Source organism: Callospermophilus lateralis, chromosome 7, assembly GCF_048772815.1.
Source record: "Callospermophilus lateralis isolate mCalLat2 chromosome 7, mCalLat2.hap1, whole genome shotgun sequence".
In the NCBI taxonomy this organism is placed as follows: Eukaryota; Metazoa; Chordata; class Mammalia; order Rodentia; family Sciuridae; genus Callospermophilus; species Callospermophilus lateralis.
In genome coordinates, this window is record NC_135311.1 from 140,480,964 (window position 1) to 140,496,234 (window position 15,271).

The following is a 15,271-nucleotide window of genomic DNA, read 5'->3' on the forward strand; positions in this document are numbered from 1 at the left end:
AGTGTGCTGTCCTTCTGCCTCAGTCTCCTGATTGCTGGCATTTCAGGTATGTGCCACTGTGCCCAGCCTTTCCTCTTTTGACCTATGTCTTCAGGTAACTGCTCCCAGTTGGGCTCTGGCCACTTGAGACTGGCACCCTCTGCTCTGATTGTGTCATGCTGCCTGGGCTCCCTTTAAGACAGTCCACAGTAGGGCCGGGCTTGAGCTGCCACTCACCCTGGGGCTCTTTTGCTTTGCTCAGCTTTCGCAGCTGCACAGAGCAGCCTTGCATGTGGTGTCCCTAAGTAGTCACTGAGGCCAGGGTGTTTGTGCTTTGATGTGTCCATGGTGGGGGTGGAGGGCCTCTGGGTCAAGATGGGCACATTTCCTGGGGGCAGCATGGTTGCAAGCTGGCAGTGGAGGCTGCTGACTGGGGTGTGGTAGGCTTCAGGGGTGGAGGTTCCTTTCAGAAACTCAGATTTGCTGTGGGCCCTGGTGACTCTCTTCTTCCACGAATGGAGCAGGTCATGCTGGAGGCCCAAGCAAGGGTCTGGCGGGCAGAATGAACGACTGGCACAGGATCTTTGCCCAGAGCACGCTCATCCCTCCCCACCCCCAGAGAGCACGGCAGCTGTTGAAGGAATCGACAGCCTTTCAGTGTGTCCTGAAGTGGCTCGAGGGTCCACTGGTCAAACAGGTAATGCCGTCAGCTCTGGTCGCCAGGTGTTCTCGGCTGAGGTGAGGTTTCCAGGTTTCGTGTTGATTTTCACTCACCTGCTGCATCTCAGCACCACACCCCTGACTCTGGCCTTGGCAGTGTTGGGAAGTGAAGTGGCCCATCAGCACAGAGCACAGTCAGTGACTTGGTGCCTTTGACACAGGGTGGGGGTTTCTTTCTGCCCACAGTGGAACAGTTGAAAACCCAGGTAGTCTGACTTCCTTGGATATTTCTTGAGTGAACTTGTTTCAATGTGTGGCCTTGTGCGTTCTTCCTTGTGTCCTGATTTCAGCCTGGCAATCAGGGCACAGGGAGCTGAGCCTGGTACCTGGTAGCTGTGGCCTGTCTGAGCACAGTATGTAGATATGTGGTAGCAGTTAGCACTCTCAGGCCCTGTTCTGTGGGCTCCACAGCCAGTCTGTGCCCCAGTTGCCGAGGAACCTGCTGGGTGGGTCAGTGTTCCTGTGCTGCCATCTGCAGGACCCTTGTGTGGTGGACGTGTTGGTGAGCCCAAGTAGTGACCTGTGGGCGGCATGAGAAGGACCCAGCCTGTAGTGCCAGCGCGTGCTTTCTGAGTTTGGCCTGCCAAGGTGTCGTCTTTTGTAGCTGATGGAGTGACATTAGTACAGAGTATTGAGTATGGGCCTGTGGACCGCTGGCTAAGTCACCAGTATCCTCGTCGCTCATTCCAAGCCCTTGTGGAGTCTGCCGTCTGCCGTCCAGTACTGGGATGGCTGCCGTGCTCACGGCTTCTTTCTTTGGGTTTTTCTTGGGTGGATTTGTTCCACCCTCGCGGCCCTGGGAAGCCAGTGCCAGCGATTGCTGGATCCCAGAGAGGAGCAGAACCCCAGAGCAGCCGGTCAGCTGCCCTGATGGCCACCTGGCCTCCACCCAGCTGGGCACTCCACTGCCCTGCCCCCAGCCTCACAGGAAAGCCTTGCTTTTCTCCTCCTGGGAATTTTTTGAAGGAAATTTTGTTTCTTCACTTTATTTTTCAAAAGTTCAAAAATTCACAAGGATAGGCAGGGAAGGTGAGTCACCCGTGGTGTCCCCACCCAGGAAGATAGCCAGTGGTACCTGTTTTTGGTATAGCTTTCCAGAAATTCTAAGCCAGTAGAATAAATCTTTTATAAATATTTTATTCCATAAAATATATTTATGGAAATATGTATTTTTTTCATTTTTAAGTCTAAATGGTAACTTACTGTTACTAAATGATAACTTGCTTAGCACCTTGCTATTTTAAAAAATATCCATGTTTCATAGATTGTTCATGTTATTACATGAAAATTTTCTTACTCTGTTGTAAAACTGCATAGTATTTCTTTGATGGTGAACCGTTGTTTATATAACTTTCGAACTTTCCCCGTCATTTTCTGTTACAGATAATGCTTCAGTGAATAAGTTTGGTTTTGTTGTTTTTTTAGCGTATACATGTATTTGTAGAATGATTTCTATAAGTGGGATAACTGATCCTAAGTCATATGTGAAAGATGTGATTTGAGACCACATTATGTGTTTTGACAAGTGTATTTAAACACCAAGACAGAGACAAGCTGGGAGTATAACAGCATAAGCCACACAAATACTGAGCGTGAGGATACTGGTGACCATGCTGACGTCTGACCCCAGATGTCCAGGTGAAGAGCTGTGGCCAGAGATGAAGACGCTTTTTCCCCCCCAGTTCTTGGGTGGAACCCAGGGCCTCATGTCCACCAGGCAAGTGCTTTTCTAGTGAGCCACAACCCAACTCATGAAAAGGGGCATTTCATCAGATAATCATGTCCAGAAGATGCAGCAGCCCTAAGTGTGTCTGCACCTAGGTTGGGGCCCCCAGAACACCCGTGGGGGTATGGTCCTCTAAGAGGAGCACAGCCAAGTCTCCTTACAGTAGAGGACACAGGGATACCTACGGCAGGCAGAAGGACACAGGCTTACATAGGTGCCCCGGTGACTTCAGCAGGGTGCAGTGAGATGTGGCCACAGATGGGAATGTTGCCTGGCACGGACCATAATGCCGGTCCGGGGCAGGAAGCGGGTGTTCAGCGTAAACCAGGGTTTCACTTCGGAGGCGCCGTGAGCCACTTATTAGGCAGCTGGTGGGAGCTCTCCGTTTCACCTCCCCGGGCCCAGCCAAGCTCAGCACGGCAGGCTGGCCTTTCAATGCGTGCTGCTGGGCTGGCTGGGACAGCTCTCCTGCGTGGCACCTGCAACATGGCTCCCACATGCCGAAGCTGGCGTGGTAGAAATAAAGGGGCAGCGTGTCAGGTGCACAGTCGCTCCGGAAGAGCAAAGGACATGCACGCATCGCACTGTGTGCGCAGTCACCCTGGAGGAGTGCAGGACATTACAAAGATCAACGAATGAGTACATCAACAAAAACGGAATTCATAGGGATATTAGAAAATTATTTGAACTGAATAATCGGGGAGTATGTGACAATTTGTGAGGTGTTGCTTATATCAGTTGTTTGAGGGAAATTCATAGCTCTTTACGGCTGTCCTAGAAAAGAAAGGTATGAGATCATGGTTTCCTTTTTAAGAACCTAGATGAAAAGATCAAATCAAAGATAACGTAAGTAGAAATAAGGCAATAGTAAATATTTGAGCAGAAATCAATTCGGGGACCAAGAATAGACAAAATGAGCAGAAGAGGAAGAAGTTGGTCCTTTGAGATGGTTTGTAAAATTGATAACTCTGAAGAAAGACTGCTCAAAAGGGGCGACAAAAGAAAACACAGATTCCTAGCGCTAGGAGTGAGGGAGTGACTGTCCCGTGTCACCTCAGAGTCCGTCATGTGTCACCTCAGAGTCTGTTAGGCAGAGGGAGGAGGGCTGGTGATTGCAGACAGGTTCTCCGAGGGAAAAGGGGATCAAGGGCTGCTTCCCACCGCCTTTCTAAGGGCACGGCCAGCGATGCCCAGATCAGCTAAGAAACTCCCGGGAAAACACAGACCAGTGTGCTCAAGAATAGTAGCACAAACCGCCTGTGTTGGGGTGTCCGACCCCGTGTGAGAGACAGACAGACAGACGGACGGACATCATGGTCCTGTGTTGGGGTGTCAGACCCCGTGTGTGAGAGACAGACGGACGGACATCATGGTCCTGTGTTGGGGTGTCTGACCTCGCGTGAGAGAGAGACAGATGGATGGACATCAAGTCCCGTGGAGTCCCTGCAGGAATGCAAAGCCAGTTCTACATTAAGAATCCAACAGCAGTTACAGGAAGACAGGACTGGGGGCAGATGTGACTTAGAGGGCCTCACCAGGTGTACAGTTGCAGTTCTTCTGAGTCTGGTGGCTTTGGGTGGCAGCAGCCCTGCCTAGGGATGGAGCTGGGTTGGCCTCGAGCTCAGGCACTTTGTTGATGATCTTGGTATCTTTTTCTCACTTTCCCACTCTTCTGTCTAGTTTATTTTTACCATGACATTATTTCATTACTTGGGATGGCTATTTGGTTCAGTTTGGTATTTATTGGACACCTGTTTGGAACGGTGCTGGGGACATAGAGATGATGCTCAGGTCCTGAAGTCAAGGCCAGCAATGGCAGCAATGACCTTCCCAGAAGGTGGCAGGAGGGTGAGGGAGCAGGAGAGACTGGAGACCTCCCACTGGGAGGTGCAGGGGTTCAGCCCTGCTCCTGTGGCCTGGCCTGGGCCCTGAGCCAGCCTTCCTGCCTCCTCACAGCCTGCTGTCCACTTGGGGATGGTGGTCAGTCAGCCTGTGAGAACTGGACAGCCCCTGGGGAAAGGCAGGGCAGGGCCTGGAGAGGCTGGGTGGCCTGGTCAGGGGAGGCTGGGTGTGGAGGGGAGGAGGTCAGTGCAGGGGCAGCAGCTGAGGCCTCTGTGGAACAGTGGCCTTGCACAGCGGGAGGACAGCATTGAGCTGGCCTCTTCCACAGACTTCACCCTGTCTTTGCCATCCCTGGAATTGATGCCATCTCCTTCCAGTTGTCCCAGACAGAAGGTGTGCTATCGTCCTTCACTAGGGACATGGGACTCCAAACTGGACCTGGGAATGCAGGGCCATCCGAGGCAGCTGGCCGCCCTCTCCCTCCTGTCTCCCTGCTCCTGTTCTGCATCCAGCCTGCCCCTGCTCCTTCAGGACACAGCCTGAGGGCCGCTTGCTGCTAGCCAGTGCCCTTCCTGCTGCCTCCTGTCTGCAGCGGGCTGTGGCCTCCACCTCTCCCCACGGCAGCAGCCGCCGTTTTTTTAGAGTCCTGGATCAGAACGGGCCGTTTCTGCTTGGGGTCTTTCTGTGTCTTCTGGCCTCTCTGGGAGGCAAGGTCAGTTTCTGAGTGGGCTCCATGAGGCCCACTCCTGTGGCCTCCCAGCTTCCCGCCTCCTCCCCTCTCCATCTGCTGCAGTCTGCAGGTACCATTGGAGAATGTCCCTGGGCTTTTGTTTCTTCTCAGGCGTGGTGAGGCCTGGGGTCAGGAGACAACAGTCACTGATAGAGGGCTTGTGAGGGTTCCCTGAGGGCAGGAAGGTGACCGCGTGCACGGGTCCATCAGGAGGTGAGGGGTTCTGGTCGGCTTAGGGGGAGCCGGTCCTGGGGTTCCTGCAGGAAGGCGTGTGTGAGGCAGAGTAGGCAGGCCTAGGACTGGCCAGCTGGAATGATTCAGTGGCCTTAGGATAGGGGCTGCCCCAGCTGCCTGGTCCCTGGTCCTGGGACCAGGAGGGCAGAGGCGCAGTCTCCTGGGGTGTGAGAGCCGGGCGGGCTGAGGGGCAGGCAGGACTGCGTGGTGGCTTGCCTTCAGAGATGTTTTCACGGGCAGCCTGTTTGCCAGCCGTGGGATCTGCCCTGGGAGGGAGGCCGCAGAAGCCAGGGCAGAATGTAGAAGCTGGGAAACTAGGGTTCACAGAGCCGAAGAGAGGCCCCAGTCCTCCCTGAAGGGCACTGGTGTCGCTGTCCCTCGACCTGGTCCGTCCTCCTCAGGTGCCCCAGGCTTGGCTCAGGGGCGTTCTCCTGACCGGCCAGAGAAGTCTTTTCTTCAGTGGACCTGTGAGGACAGCAGCTTTGCCTGCCTGGTTGTCCCTTGTGTCCCTGTTCTTGGCACGGAATAGATGTCTGATGAATGGCCGTGAGCAAAGGGAAAGAGAGACCGTCCCCGGCAGGAGCAGAGCCTCGTGCTGGCCTCCCAGGAGCAGGGGCGCTGAGGCTGAGCCGAGCTGTGCAAGTGCTGGTCTCCTGGTTGCTTTGTTCTGTCTTTGCAGCTATGATTTCTTGTGAAGACTATTTATTGAGTATAAATAAATGTCCTGTGCAGTAAATATCAAGAAATATTCATTATTGATTACAGGTTGGGCTGTAATGCTGAGGGAACCAGACTCAAAATATCCACTGGTGATAGGCAGTGACCGTTGCCTTCCAACACTGGACACATGATCTGCTCACAAGACACAACAAATCCTACCAAAAGAGCCGCCACTCTGAGCTGCCTATATGCCACGATGGAAAGTGGTTTTGAATCATAATATGAACAGTCTCCATAGTCTCATCTTCACCTCATCAATTTCCTAGGTCATCTTGAGACTGTAGAGTCACACTGTCACAAAATCTAAAGGTTTCATCTCCTTGGTTTTATTTCAAATTGTTATCAATGAGTGAAAATGAGTCATACAAAGCCAAAGATACTTTTAAGTTAATCTTTCATAAGAGAAAAAGAATCAAGCTCCCCCCAAGCAATTTAGCTATGATTTCTTACTCATGGAAGATCTGTTTGTTTTTGTTTTTTTCCACTAAAATACCACCCCAGAATAATTCTGGCAAGTTGAGAATTTAGAACTTCTGGCCCTGTGAGGACTGCAAATGAGTAACCAAATCAATCTGAAATGTTAAGCTTAAGTTAGACAGAGGTGATTTACTACCTCTCATCACAGACAAATCCAGTTATATAAGCTTCAGGTGTGGTTTGATCTAGGTTCTCATATAAAGTCACCTGGACTTGTTCTCTCTTATCTCTTGGCTCCCCCTTGTGGCAGAGTGGCTGCCAGCAGCTCTAAGCCTGCATCCTGGCACATGTCTGCGTCTGCAGCCCTGGCTCATGTCCTCTTGGCTCTGGGTGCACCTTAAGTCAGCGTCTGTTCCAGGGACTTGAGTGCCCTAATTGGCTGGGGAGAGGGCTGAGCGCTGGGTTTGCAGTCCTACCAAGACCAGTGGCCGTGGGAGAGAGGCGGCTCCTGAAAGGAAATTGGGCTGCTTGTGGCTCAGCAGGTGGGGTAGAGGCTGAGTGCTCAGTGCCATCCAGAGTGTCCGCCATGGGCGTGGGGTGGCTCGCGGCTGGCAGGGCTCCTCAGGCTCCTCCCTGCTGTCTCCTAGGCTGTGCTGGAGGTGCTGTCGGAGACTGAATGCCACCTGCGCGTGTCTCTCTTTGACATCACCTACCGATACTTCTTTGGGAGGACGTGGAGAACCTCAGCGAGGCTGGTCCAGCAGCTCTCGAGGCAGCCATCCAGGATCGTCTTTGACGAGGTGGGCCTGGGACAGTGGGCGGGGCTGCTCTGAGGGCATCTGAATGGGGCCAGCCCAGAAGGGACCAGTGCATCTCAGGCCCACCTGAAGGAAGGGCGCGGGGCAGCGGGTCAGGGGTGGGAAGGGCGCGGGGCAGCGGGTTCAGGGGTGGGAAGGGCGCGGGGCAGCGGGTTCAGGGGTGGGAAGGGCGCGGGGCAGCGGGTTCAGGGGTGGGAAGGGCGCGGGGCAGCGGGTTCAGGGGTGGGAAGGGCGCGGGGCAGCGGGTTCAGGGGTGGGAAGGGCGCGGGGCAGCGGGTCAGGGGTGGGAAGGACGCGGGGCAGCGGGTTCAGGGGTGGGGAGTGTGTGGGGCAGCAGGTTCAGGGGTGGGGAGCGCATGGTGCGGTAGTTTGTCTCCAAGCTCTCTGGTGTGGAAGCAGCTTGCAGGGGGACCGGGGGTCCCATCACCTGTGAGGAGTCTCAGGGTTCTTGGAACAAAGTAAGGAAATGGGTGGTCTCATCTGCCACTGCTGCCTCCTGCTGTCCTTTAAGGTGGTGAAATTGAGACTTAGTGAAGTGATGTGCCTGGTCGAGGGTGGCAGAGTGTGGCCCAGACCTGTGCTCCTGGCTCCAGACTGTGGCTAGAATGGACACTGGTTGAGTCCCCTGGTCCCCAACCAGCTCTGAGACTGGCTGTCTGCCTATGGTCGTGGCTCTCCAGGTGCTGGGTGAGGGGTCATGCAGTCTGTCATGCAGTCTGTCCTGGCCGCCCATCATGCAGTCTGTTGGGCCACCCCCAGGGCAGGAAGCACAGCGATTGGATTGAAGCCACCATGGGTCTCCATGGGGGAGAGCTGCTGGGGCTGGGGCCTGCAGGGCGAGACAGGCCCTGGGGCTAGCTGGCCAGGCCAGTGTGGCAGGGGTGGCCCTGGTTAGGTGACCTCCTTTACAGGGTCCTGTAGTCCTTCTTGCAGGTCCTTCACTGGGGTTTTACTCAGAAAGCAGCATGTGACCGAGCCCTTTCCCTCCAGGCTGCTGCTTCACACCTGAAGTGGGGAGTCTGAGGAGCCTGCTTGTTGGGCCAGGGTCACCAGTGGGGAGTACTGTCAGGGACAGGGCGGAGGCGGGGACGTGCAGGGAGCCACAGTGACGAGGTGTCCTTGGGTGGAGAAGGCCGCAGGTCAGCAGGACGGGCGGGTGTGCTTAGGCAGGAGCGGGTGCCGGCGCCCCTGACTCATCCCCAGCTGCTGTGCCCACTGTGGGCGGCAGAGGCCAGTGGTGGCCCAGGAAGCATCCCGCCTGACAGCCGCTTGGCAGGGTGTTTTGCCTGTGTTCCTCTGACTTCCTTTTCGTGCAGGGCGCAGAGAGCAGGCCTGCTCAGTTTAGGTAACTAGGAGGACTGCCCTCCACCGCCTGAGTGTGTGCTGTGGCCTCAGCCTGGGCGCTCTGCAGCCGCATGCGGGCCACCTGCCCCCTCTGCCTGCCTGTGGGGTGCAGCTGCGGAAGTCCTGTTGGCTTCGAGAAAGGTGGTTCTGAGGTTTGACCAGGTCTTCCTGGTTCCTCCATCTGCAGTGGCCCAGGTGACCTGGTGTGAAGCTAGTGAGCTGCCAGCAGGAGAACTCTGGCCTTGAGCCTGGGGGAGTGTTCTTTCTGTAAGGAGGACTCTTTGCTCTGTACCCCAGTTTTTGTTCCCAGCCCTGCTGGGGGGACCCAGGCGAGCAGCCCAGCCCTGTCAGCTCCAGCTGGAGCTCTGCTCTCCTCCGACCTTCCCCGGCGGGGAAGAGCTGCTTCCTCTGAGACGATCGGTAACCCCTTTAGCCTCTGAAGAAGTGCCTTCCAATCCACCCTGGCCGGGGGCCTGCGTTTTCCACGTTTGCTTTTGGAGATGACAGAACTCTCCCCCAGTTCATGCTGCAGCTGACCGTGGTCCCGCCTCCTGTGGCAGGCTTATTTTCCCCCTGTTGATTTGAGGAATGTCACAGGGTGGGGACTCTGGGGCTTCTCAGTCCAGTGTGCACTGGCCCAGGACCCCTTCAGGGGTCGGCTGTTGGTCCCTCAGGGGATGGGTTGTCTGCCCCACCCATGACAGTGAGGGGACAGCAGGACTGGGCTGCTCCTGCTGGTCAGGTAGTGAGGCCTTGTAGGTGCCCTTCAGAAGTGGGTGCTGTCAGGGAGCCCGAGGGTAACCCAGCCCTTCCCCAGCCTGACGGGAGGCGCTGCCTCTCAGGCTTTCTTCCTGCAGCCGGTGGGGGAGGCCACATCCTCATGTGAGTGGTCATAGCACAGCAGCTGTGGCTTTGCTTCTGAGGAAGCCGTGTCCCTGTAGGAGCCTCCCCGGCTTGCCCGCTGCCCGTCAGCGCTCCCCTCCACGAGGGCCACCTTCCTCTCTGGCTCAGTGGGAACGCTCCCGGGGCCTCTGACCTCCAGCGGGGCCCGCACAGGTGATTTCCAGAGGTGTTCCAGTGCTGGGTCTGGCTGGATGGTGATGGCACTGCCACTTGTTTGGGGACATGGAGCACTGTCAGTGGTGGGTTTTGTCCTGTGTGCTCGTGATACAGGCTCTGGGAGCATCCTTGATTTGTGTCTCCTCCCCTGCTTTTCTAAGTGAGCAGAGGAGTTGTGCTTTGCTGAGCACTGGCTCATGCACGTGGGCTAGCCCTGCCCTATTGCTTGTCCCCTGTGGGGTCCAGGCACGTTATTCACACTCCCAGGTCCCGAGTCCACTCCTCTGTGGTTGAGAGAGGACAGTGTGTGTCTTGCAGGGGCTGCTTGAACATGAAGCATGTGCATTTCACACCCAGGGCCCAGGAAGTGGTCCGTGGTCCGCAGCAGAGGTTGGTGGACCACTCAGCCTGCAGGCCGGGTTCAAGAGCCGGTGTGCAGATGCGGACAAGGTCCCACGTAGCTCTCAGAGGGTCAGAGTTCCCATGTGTGTAGACCAGGGTTTCTCACCGCGGCGCCATCCAGGTGGGTCCTCTGTTCTGCAGTGGGTGGTGAGGGCCGGAGCCATCATTGGGACCCTTTGCTGTGGAAGCTTCTGGCTTTTGATCTTGAGGTTGTGTGTCCTGGAGGAGAGCTGTTCAGCTGTGTCAGCGGCGCTGGGTGGTCAGCCGTGGGTTCTGGGACAGGGAAACAGCCCCGGTGTGAGGCCGAGCTGCAGGTGGAAGCCGGGGAGGTGTTGGTGGGGAATTGGTCCTCCTGAAGGTGCTCTGCTCCTGGTGCCTCTTTAAGTGAGTTCTTGGGAAGGTGCTGGTTTGATTTCTGCTCAATTCTTCCCTGGCCTTCAGGGCACATGTCAGCAGGGGCTGGTCGCTTGCCTGGTGCAGCTTCTTCCTAAAGGCACATCGGCAGAGCCCAGTTTCAGTCTTGTCGTGGGTGAGAGATGGAGAACTGGCCTGAGGCGAGTGGTGTCCATGTTTTTGAAGATGTAGGCATTAGGACAGGAGCATTTAAATGATTTATGAATCTGTTTATCCTGTCAGGGAGGAAGCTTGTCAACGCAGATGAGTGGGAGGTGATGCAGGGTGAACTGGAGCCGTCTCTCCTGTCTTGAGTGGCCTTCTCCCGTGGGTAATTGGATGGGCTTGACTTGAACGCTTAATCATGCAGTTTCAGTGGATGCATAGAACTGTTCTCTCAAAACGTGTGGCGTTGGTGTTAATTAAATTCCCCTAGAATAACGGGCCCAGGTGTGTCTCAGTGGGGTGCTGTTGGGATTCTGGCTGAGCCTGTTTCCCAGGAAGGCAGGGCTCTAAGGTGCAGGTGAAGCAGTCAGCGTGACCTCGTGACTACGTGGGGATGATGGCATGGGGTGGTGGTTCAAGCTGTGCAGGGTTTCCCTCTTGGGAGGCTCCTGCCTGAGTCTCAGAACTGCTGGGTCCTGAGCAGTGTTTGCAGTCGGTGGCTGTGCAGTCCGTCATTTATAGAGCCAGTGAACCTTGAACTTGGCTAAGGCTGGGTTTTGTTTTCCAGCTTCCTCATGAGTTCTTTAGCGTGGAGCCGTTCCTACACTGATGGTCAGTAAATGATTTTTGGAAGAGTGTGTCCTTGTCAGTCAGCAGTGGAACTGACAGGACTGTCTGAACTTGACTGCCTTTCAGCCTGCTGGCTGCCAGGGACGGCTGCCTCTTCTTAAGATGTGCTCTTAGGTTCCAGGCTGGCCACTGGGCTGAGAGCCTGTCCTCCGGGCTGTTTCAGCCTCCCAGTGATGGTTGCTGGAGGTGAGTGAGCAGCCACTATCTGAGCCCTCCACTGCTTCAGGTGGAGCACTTAATTGCAAGGTGACCTCTAAGCTAGGAGATGATTGTTGCTTCATATCGGAGTTTAAAATGTTTGTTTTACTGCCAAAACAGAAGCTGTGCAGTGTTCATAAAACCGAAGTGCACAGGTGTAAATATACAGGTGAGATAGTGCAGACTTGGCTGTGCGGTGGTGGGGCTTCATAAACCTTACTGAGTCTTTGAAGCAGAAACATGACTCTCCCAGTCCAACCACCTGTCAGCTATGAGTGGTCATCATTTCATCGTTTTGCAATAAAAGATAATGGAATGGCGATTTATATCTCATGGCTGATGTCTGAATGTGTCTCTCTGTTATCCTGGGCTGACAGTCAGTGATTACAGTAAACGTTCTCTCGGTGACACCATGGTAATGACCCGTTAATAGGGGAGTCGGGTGCAGGCCAGCCTCTGCCCTGCCTCTGGGGGGTGGCTCTCACCCAGCCTTACACCTGCTCAGTCTGGAAGCCAGCTCAGTGCCACCTGTGAGTGCTGTGCACACAGATACCGGACGCCGTGGGTTGGCAGACGCGACCAGCAGCTCTGCTCCACCTTCTGAGCCTGCGTCTCCATCAGTTTTAACTGCAGGTAACTTCACTTCATTGACTGACGCAGGAAGACAGAGAGAGTGAAGGGAGCAGGTGTGTTGAACAGGGAGATGATTTGCCTCACCTCTCGCTTCTCTCCAGGTCCCTTCAGGCCCTGGGGACACAGGAGTCAGAGGCCCCCACTTGCATGTTGGGGATGAAGAGGTTACAAAGGGAACATCTGCTGAGATCAGTTTGAATGGCCTCTACTTGGCCTAGGCCCCCACATCTTTTAGCAAGATCTCTGGGTCATCATAGAAGACCTTGGTCAGGCTCTGAGCTGGGGAGACTTAGCACCTAGAGAAATCCAGGGGTCCTTCTGGTGTGCACACAGTGAGTTCAGGTGGACTGTCACGAACCTCCTGAGACAGGCTGAACTTGGCCCCTGGGGGAGTGTGGAGGGGAGAGCAGCAGTCTGGATGAGAGTTCTGTACTGAGTGTCGGCTGGGCTTGGGGCAGGGGAGGGTCAGCAGACCTGTACATCTGTAGAGGGCTTGTTCTGTCCTGGGCTGAGGCCACTGGTCCTGCCTGGAGTCACCACCCCTGCCGCAGGTGCACAGCTGGCCAGCCTTTCTTCCCCAGGAGGCCCGAGGCCTGTTGGCAACTGCAGGGTGGAATAACCAGGGTTGAAAGGTGCTGAGCAGAGGCAAAGTGTCTGAAGCCTGGGCGTCGGCCCCTGGTGGGAGAAGCCCTGACACCGGCTAGACTCTGGGGGGTGACCTCCTGCGCTGTTCTTTCCCCATCAGGGGTGGCGCTGCACACGAGGGCTCAGGCATAGTCCCTGGTGCTTGTGGTGTGCTCCTGAAGCGCGTCTGGCACCTGCTCCCCGGCTGCCCCCCCCCTGCCCTGCAGGCTGGGGACATAGCCCACCACCTGGCTCTGCCCAGCAGCCTCTGATCTGTTTTGCAGCCTTTCTACTTCCATACGTCCTTAAACCACCCAAATATCGTGGCCGTAGTGGAAGTGGTCACTGAAGGCAGGAAGCAGGATGGGACCCTCCAGTCACTGTCCTGTGGGTTTGGAATTCTTCGGATCTTCAGCAATAAACCTGACTCTCCGACCTCTGCTTCCCAGGACAAACGGTATCTGCTTTGTTTTTCTACTTCTGTGGTCCCCAGCCTCATTCACTGTGGCTTAACAGCTTGCTCTTGGTGATCAGAGAGCTTTAAGTTTGTTATGTGTTCATAATAGTGTACTGTAAGAGATTTTTGCTTATTTTACTATTACTTTTTTTTTGTTTTGTTTTGTTATTTTTAAGCAAGCTGAGGAGTTATGCTTTGACTATGAGTGTTGGATCCGATGTAGCATGCACGTGGGCCAGCCCTGCCCTGTTGTTTGTCCCCTGTGGGGTCCAGGAACGTTATTCACACTCTCAGGTCCCAAGTCCACTCCTCTGTGGCCGAGAGAGGATAGTGTGTCTCTTGCTGCTTGAGCATGAAACATGTGCATTTCACACCCAGGCCCCAGGAAGTGGTCTGTGGTCCGAAGCAGAAACGCCTCTGCCTGCAGGCCGTGTTTAGGAGCTGGGTGTGCAGACACGGACAAGGTCACACATAGTGTCTCAGCAGGGTCAGAATTCCCGTGTGTGTAGACCACCTGACATTCAGGCAGGTCCTCCTCTGTTCTGTGGTGGGTGGTGAGGGCTAGGGGCTAGGGTTAGGGTTAAGGAGCCACCGGTGAATTCTGGATGCTTGGCAGCATCCTTGGCCTCCCTCTGCTAGATGCCAGCACCCAGTTAGGATAGCTCAAAGCCTCCCCAGACACTGCCAAATGTTCCTGGGGTGAAGTCATCATGGAGGAGACTGCTCTGGCAATAGGCCTTAGCAGTCCCTTAAACCTTGTCTTTTTTGGAACGCTGGGTTTGGTGATTTTCCCTTGTGCTTTCTTGCTCCTTGGGCCTTGGGCCGAGGTGTGCCCGACATGCTCGGCATGTCGTGGAGCTCTGGGCATGGCCACCAACATTGTCTTCAGCTGCCTGTTCCCTGCAGAGGTCGGGGCTGGCAGCATTAGAAGGCTCTAGAGGTGTGGGAGAAGCAGATCTGGCCTTTGGTGCCTGGTGCAAGCTGGATGGTTGACGAGGTTCCCTGGTCCTGTTTTCCAGGTTGAGGCTGTACCATGGCACCCCCAGAGCCCTCCTGCACCCGTTTCTGCAAGACCCTGTGGAGCGTAAGAACCAGCCTGTCCTTGGCCACACGGGCAGAGACTGCAACTTTCCTGAGCATGTTCCTGCCTCAGTGTGTGCCGCCTTGTGCCTGAATGTCAGCTGCCCTCGGCTTAGCACAGTTATCTAATAGTTTCTGGCAAATATGTCACGGACTTGGCTTTTTGCATAATTTAAAAAACTGAAATGCACCCACCCTGCTTTGCCAGGCAAGCTGGGGGTGTGGCCTTTGTCAGCCACATGAAAGGGGGAGGCCTCCTGGCCTCTGATGGCACCTTGCCTACCAGATGAAGCAGCTGAGCAGCAAGATCTCTGACTGAAGTCATTGGTTAACACTAACAGTGAGGCCTTCCCAGCTGTGCCCACCTAATGGGGATGTCTGCAGACTGCTGCCCCACAGCAGGGGAGTTTCCTACTGGGCTTCTCTTGGGAGGTGTGGCCCCCTGTGATGCTGCCTACCTGGAGGATGAGCGGGGAGGTGCCTGTAGTGGGGGCTGTTTGGAAGGACATCCCGGAGGCCCAGAGCAGATGCTGAGCCAGGCCCCAGGGAGGGTGGAGGGGAGAGTGGCAGGAGGTGGGTCTGATGGGGAGCATGCCTCTTGTCCATTGGAGATGTGGCCCCGACGCCCTGAAAGCAGTTGTGTGGGCACACTGTGGCCTGTGCTAGAATGTTCAGTGGCACCCCCTGCCCCCAAATTTGGTGAAAATCTTGAGATGGGAAGCAATCAGTTGGAAAGTTAATTTTGTTTATAAAGATTGCTTTTAGGTTATTTTTCATTGACTTTAATTACTTTTTGCTAAGATTTTTCTCTCCTGAAGTATCCAGGACTACCAGGGTTCTATCCCCACAGTTCTATGTGCAAGCTCCGTTCTGAGTGGGAGTGGGTGCAGGGGACCAGCCTCCAGCCAGCAGCCTGTCCAGCCACTGCGTGGGCATTTCCCTGGTGGTTCACATGGTTCAGAGTTCCAAAGGTCTGAAAAAGTATGGAGATTGAGAGTGAACTCTCCTCCGCCAGCTGCCCCGCTGCTGCTGCTAGCCTCCCTCTTGGAGCTGGTCAGGATCCTGGTGGCTCTTTTTATGACACTGAGCAAATGTTTGTT

At 55.2% G+C, this 15,271-nt stretch overlaps 1 protein-coding gene across 1 annotated transcript in view; it reads left to right on the forward strand.

Moving 5' to 3' along the window:
* Nphp4 (nephrocystin 4) overlaps window positions 1-15,271 on the forward strand; it is a 98,982-nt gene continuing 83,711 nt past the window's right edge. The window contains exons 1-5 of the mRNA XM_076863423.2: window positions 1-46; window positions 504-676; window positions 7,016-7,168; window positions 12,919-13,091; window positions 14,111-14,175. Of these exons, the coding sequence (XP_076719538.2) occupies window positions 542-676; window positions 7,016-7,168; window positions 12,919-13,091; window positions 14,111-14,175 (526 nt within the window). The 5' untranslated portion in view covers window positions 1-46; window positions 504-541. The remainder of the gene's footprint in view (window positions 47-503; window positions 677-7,015; window positions 7,169-12,918; window positions 13,092-14,110; window positions 14,176-15,271) is intronic.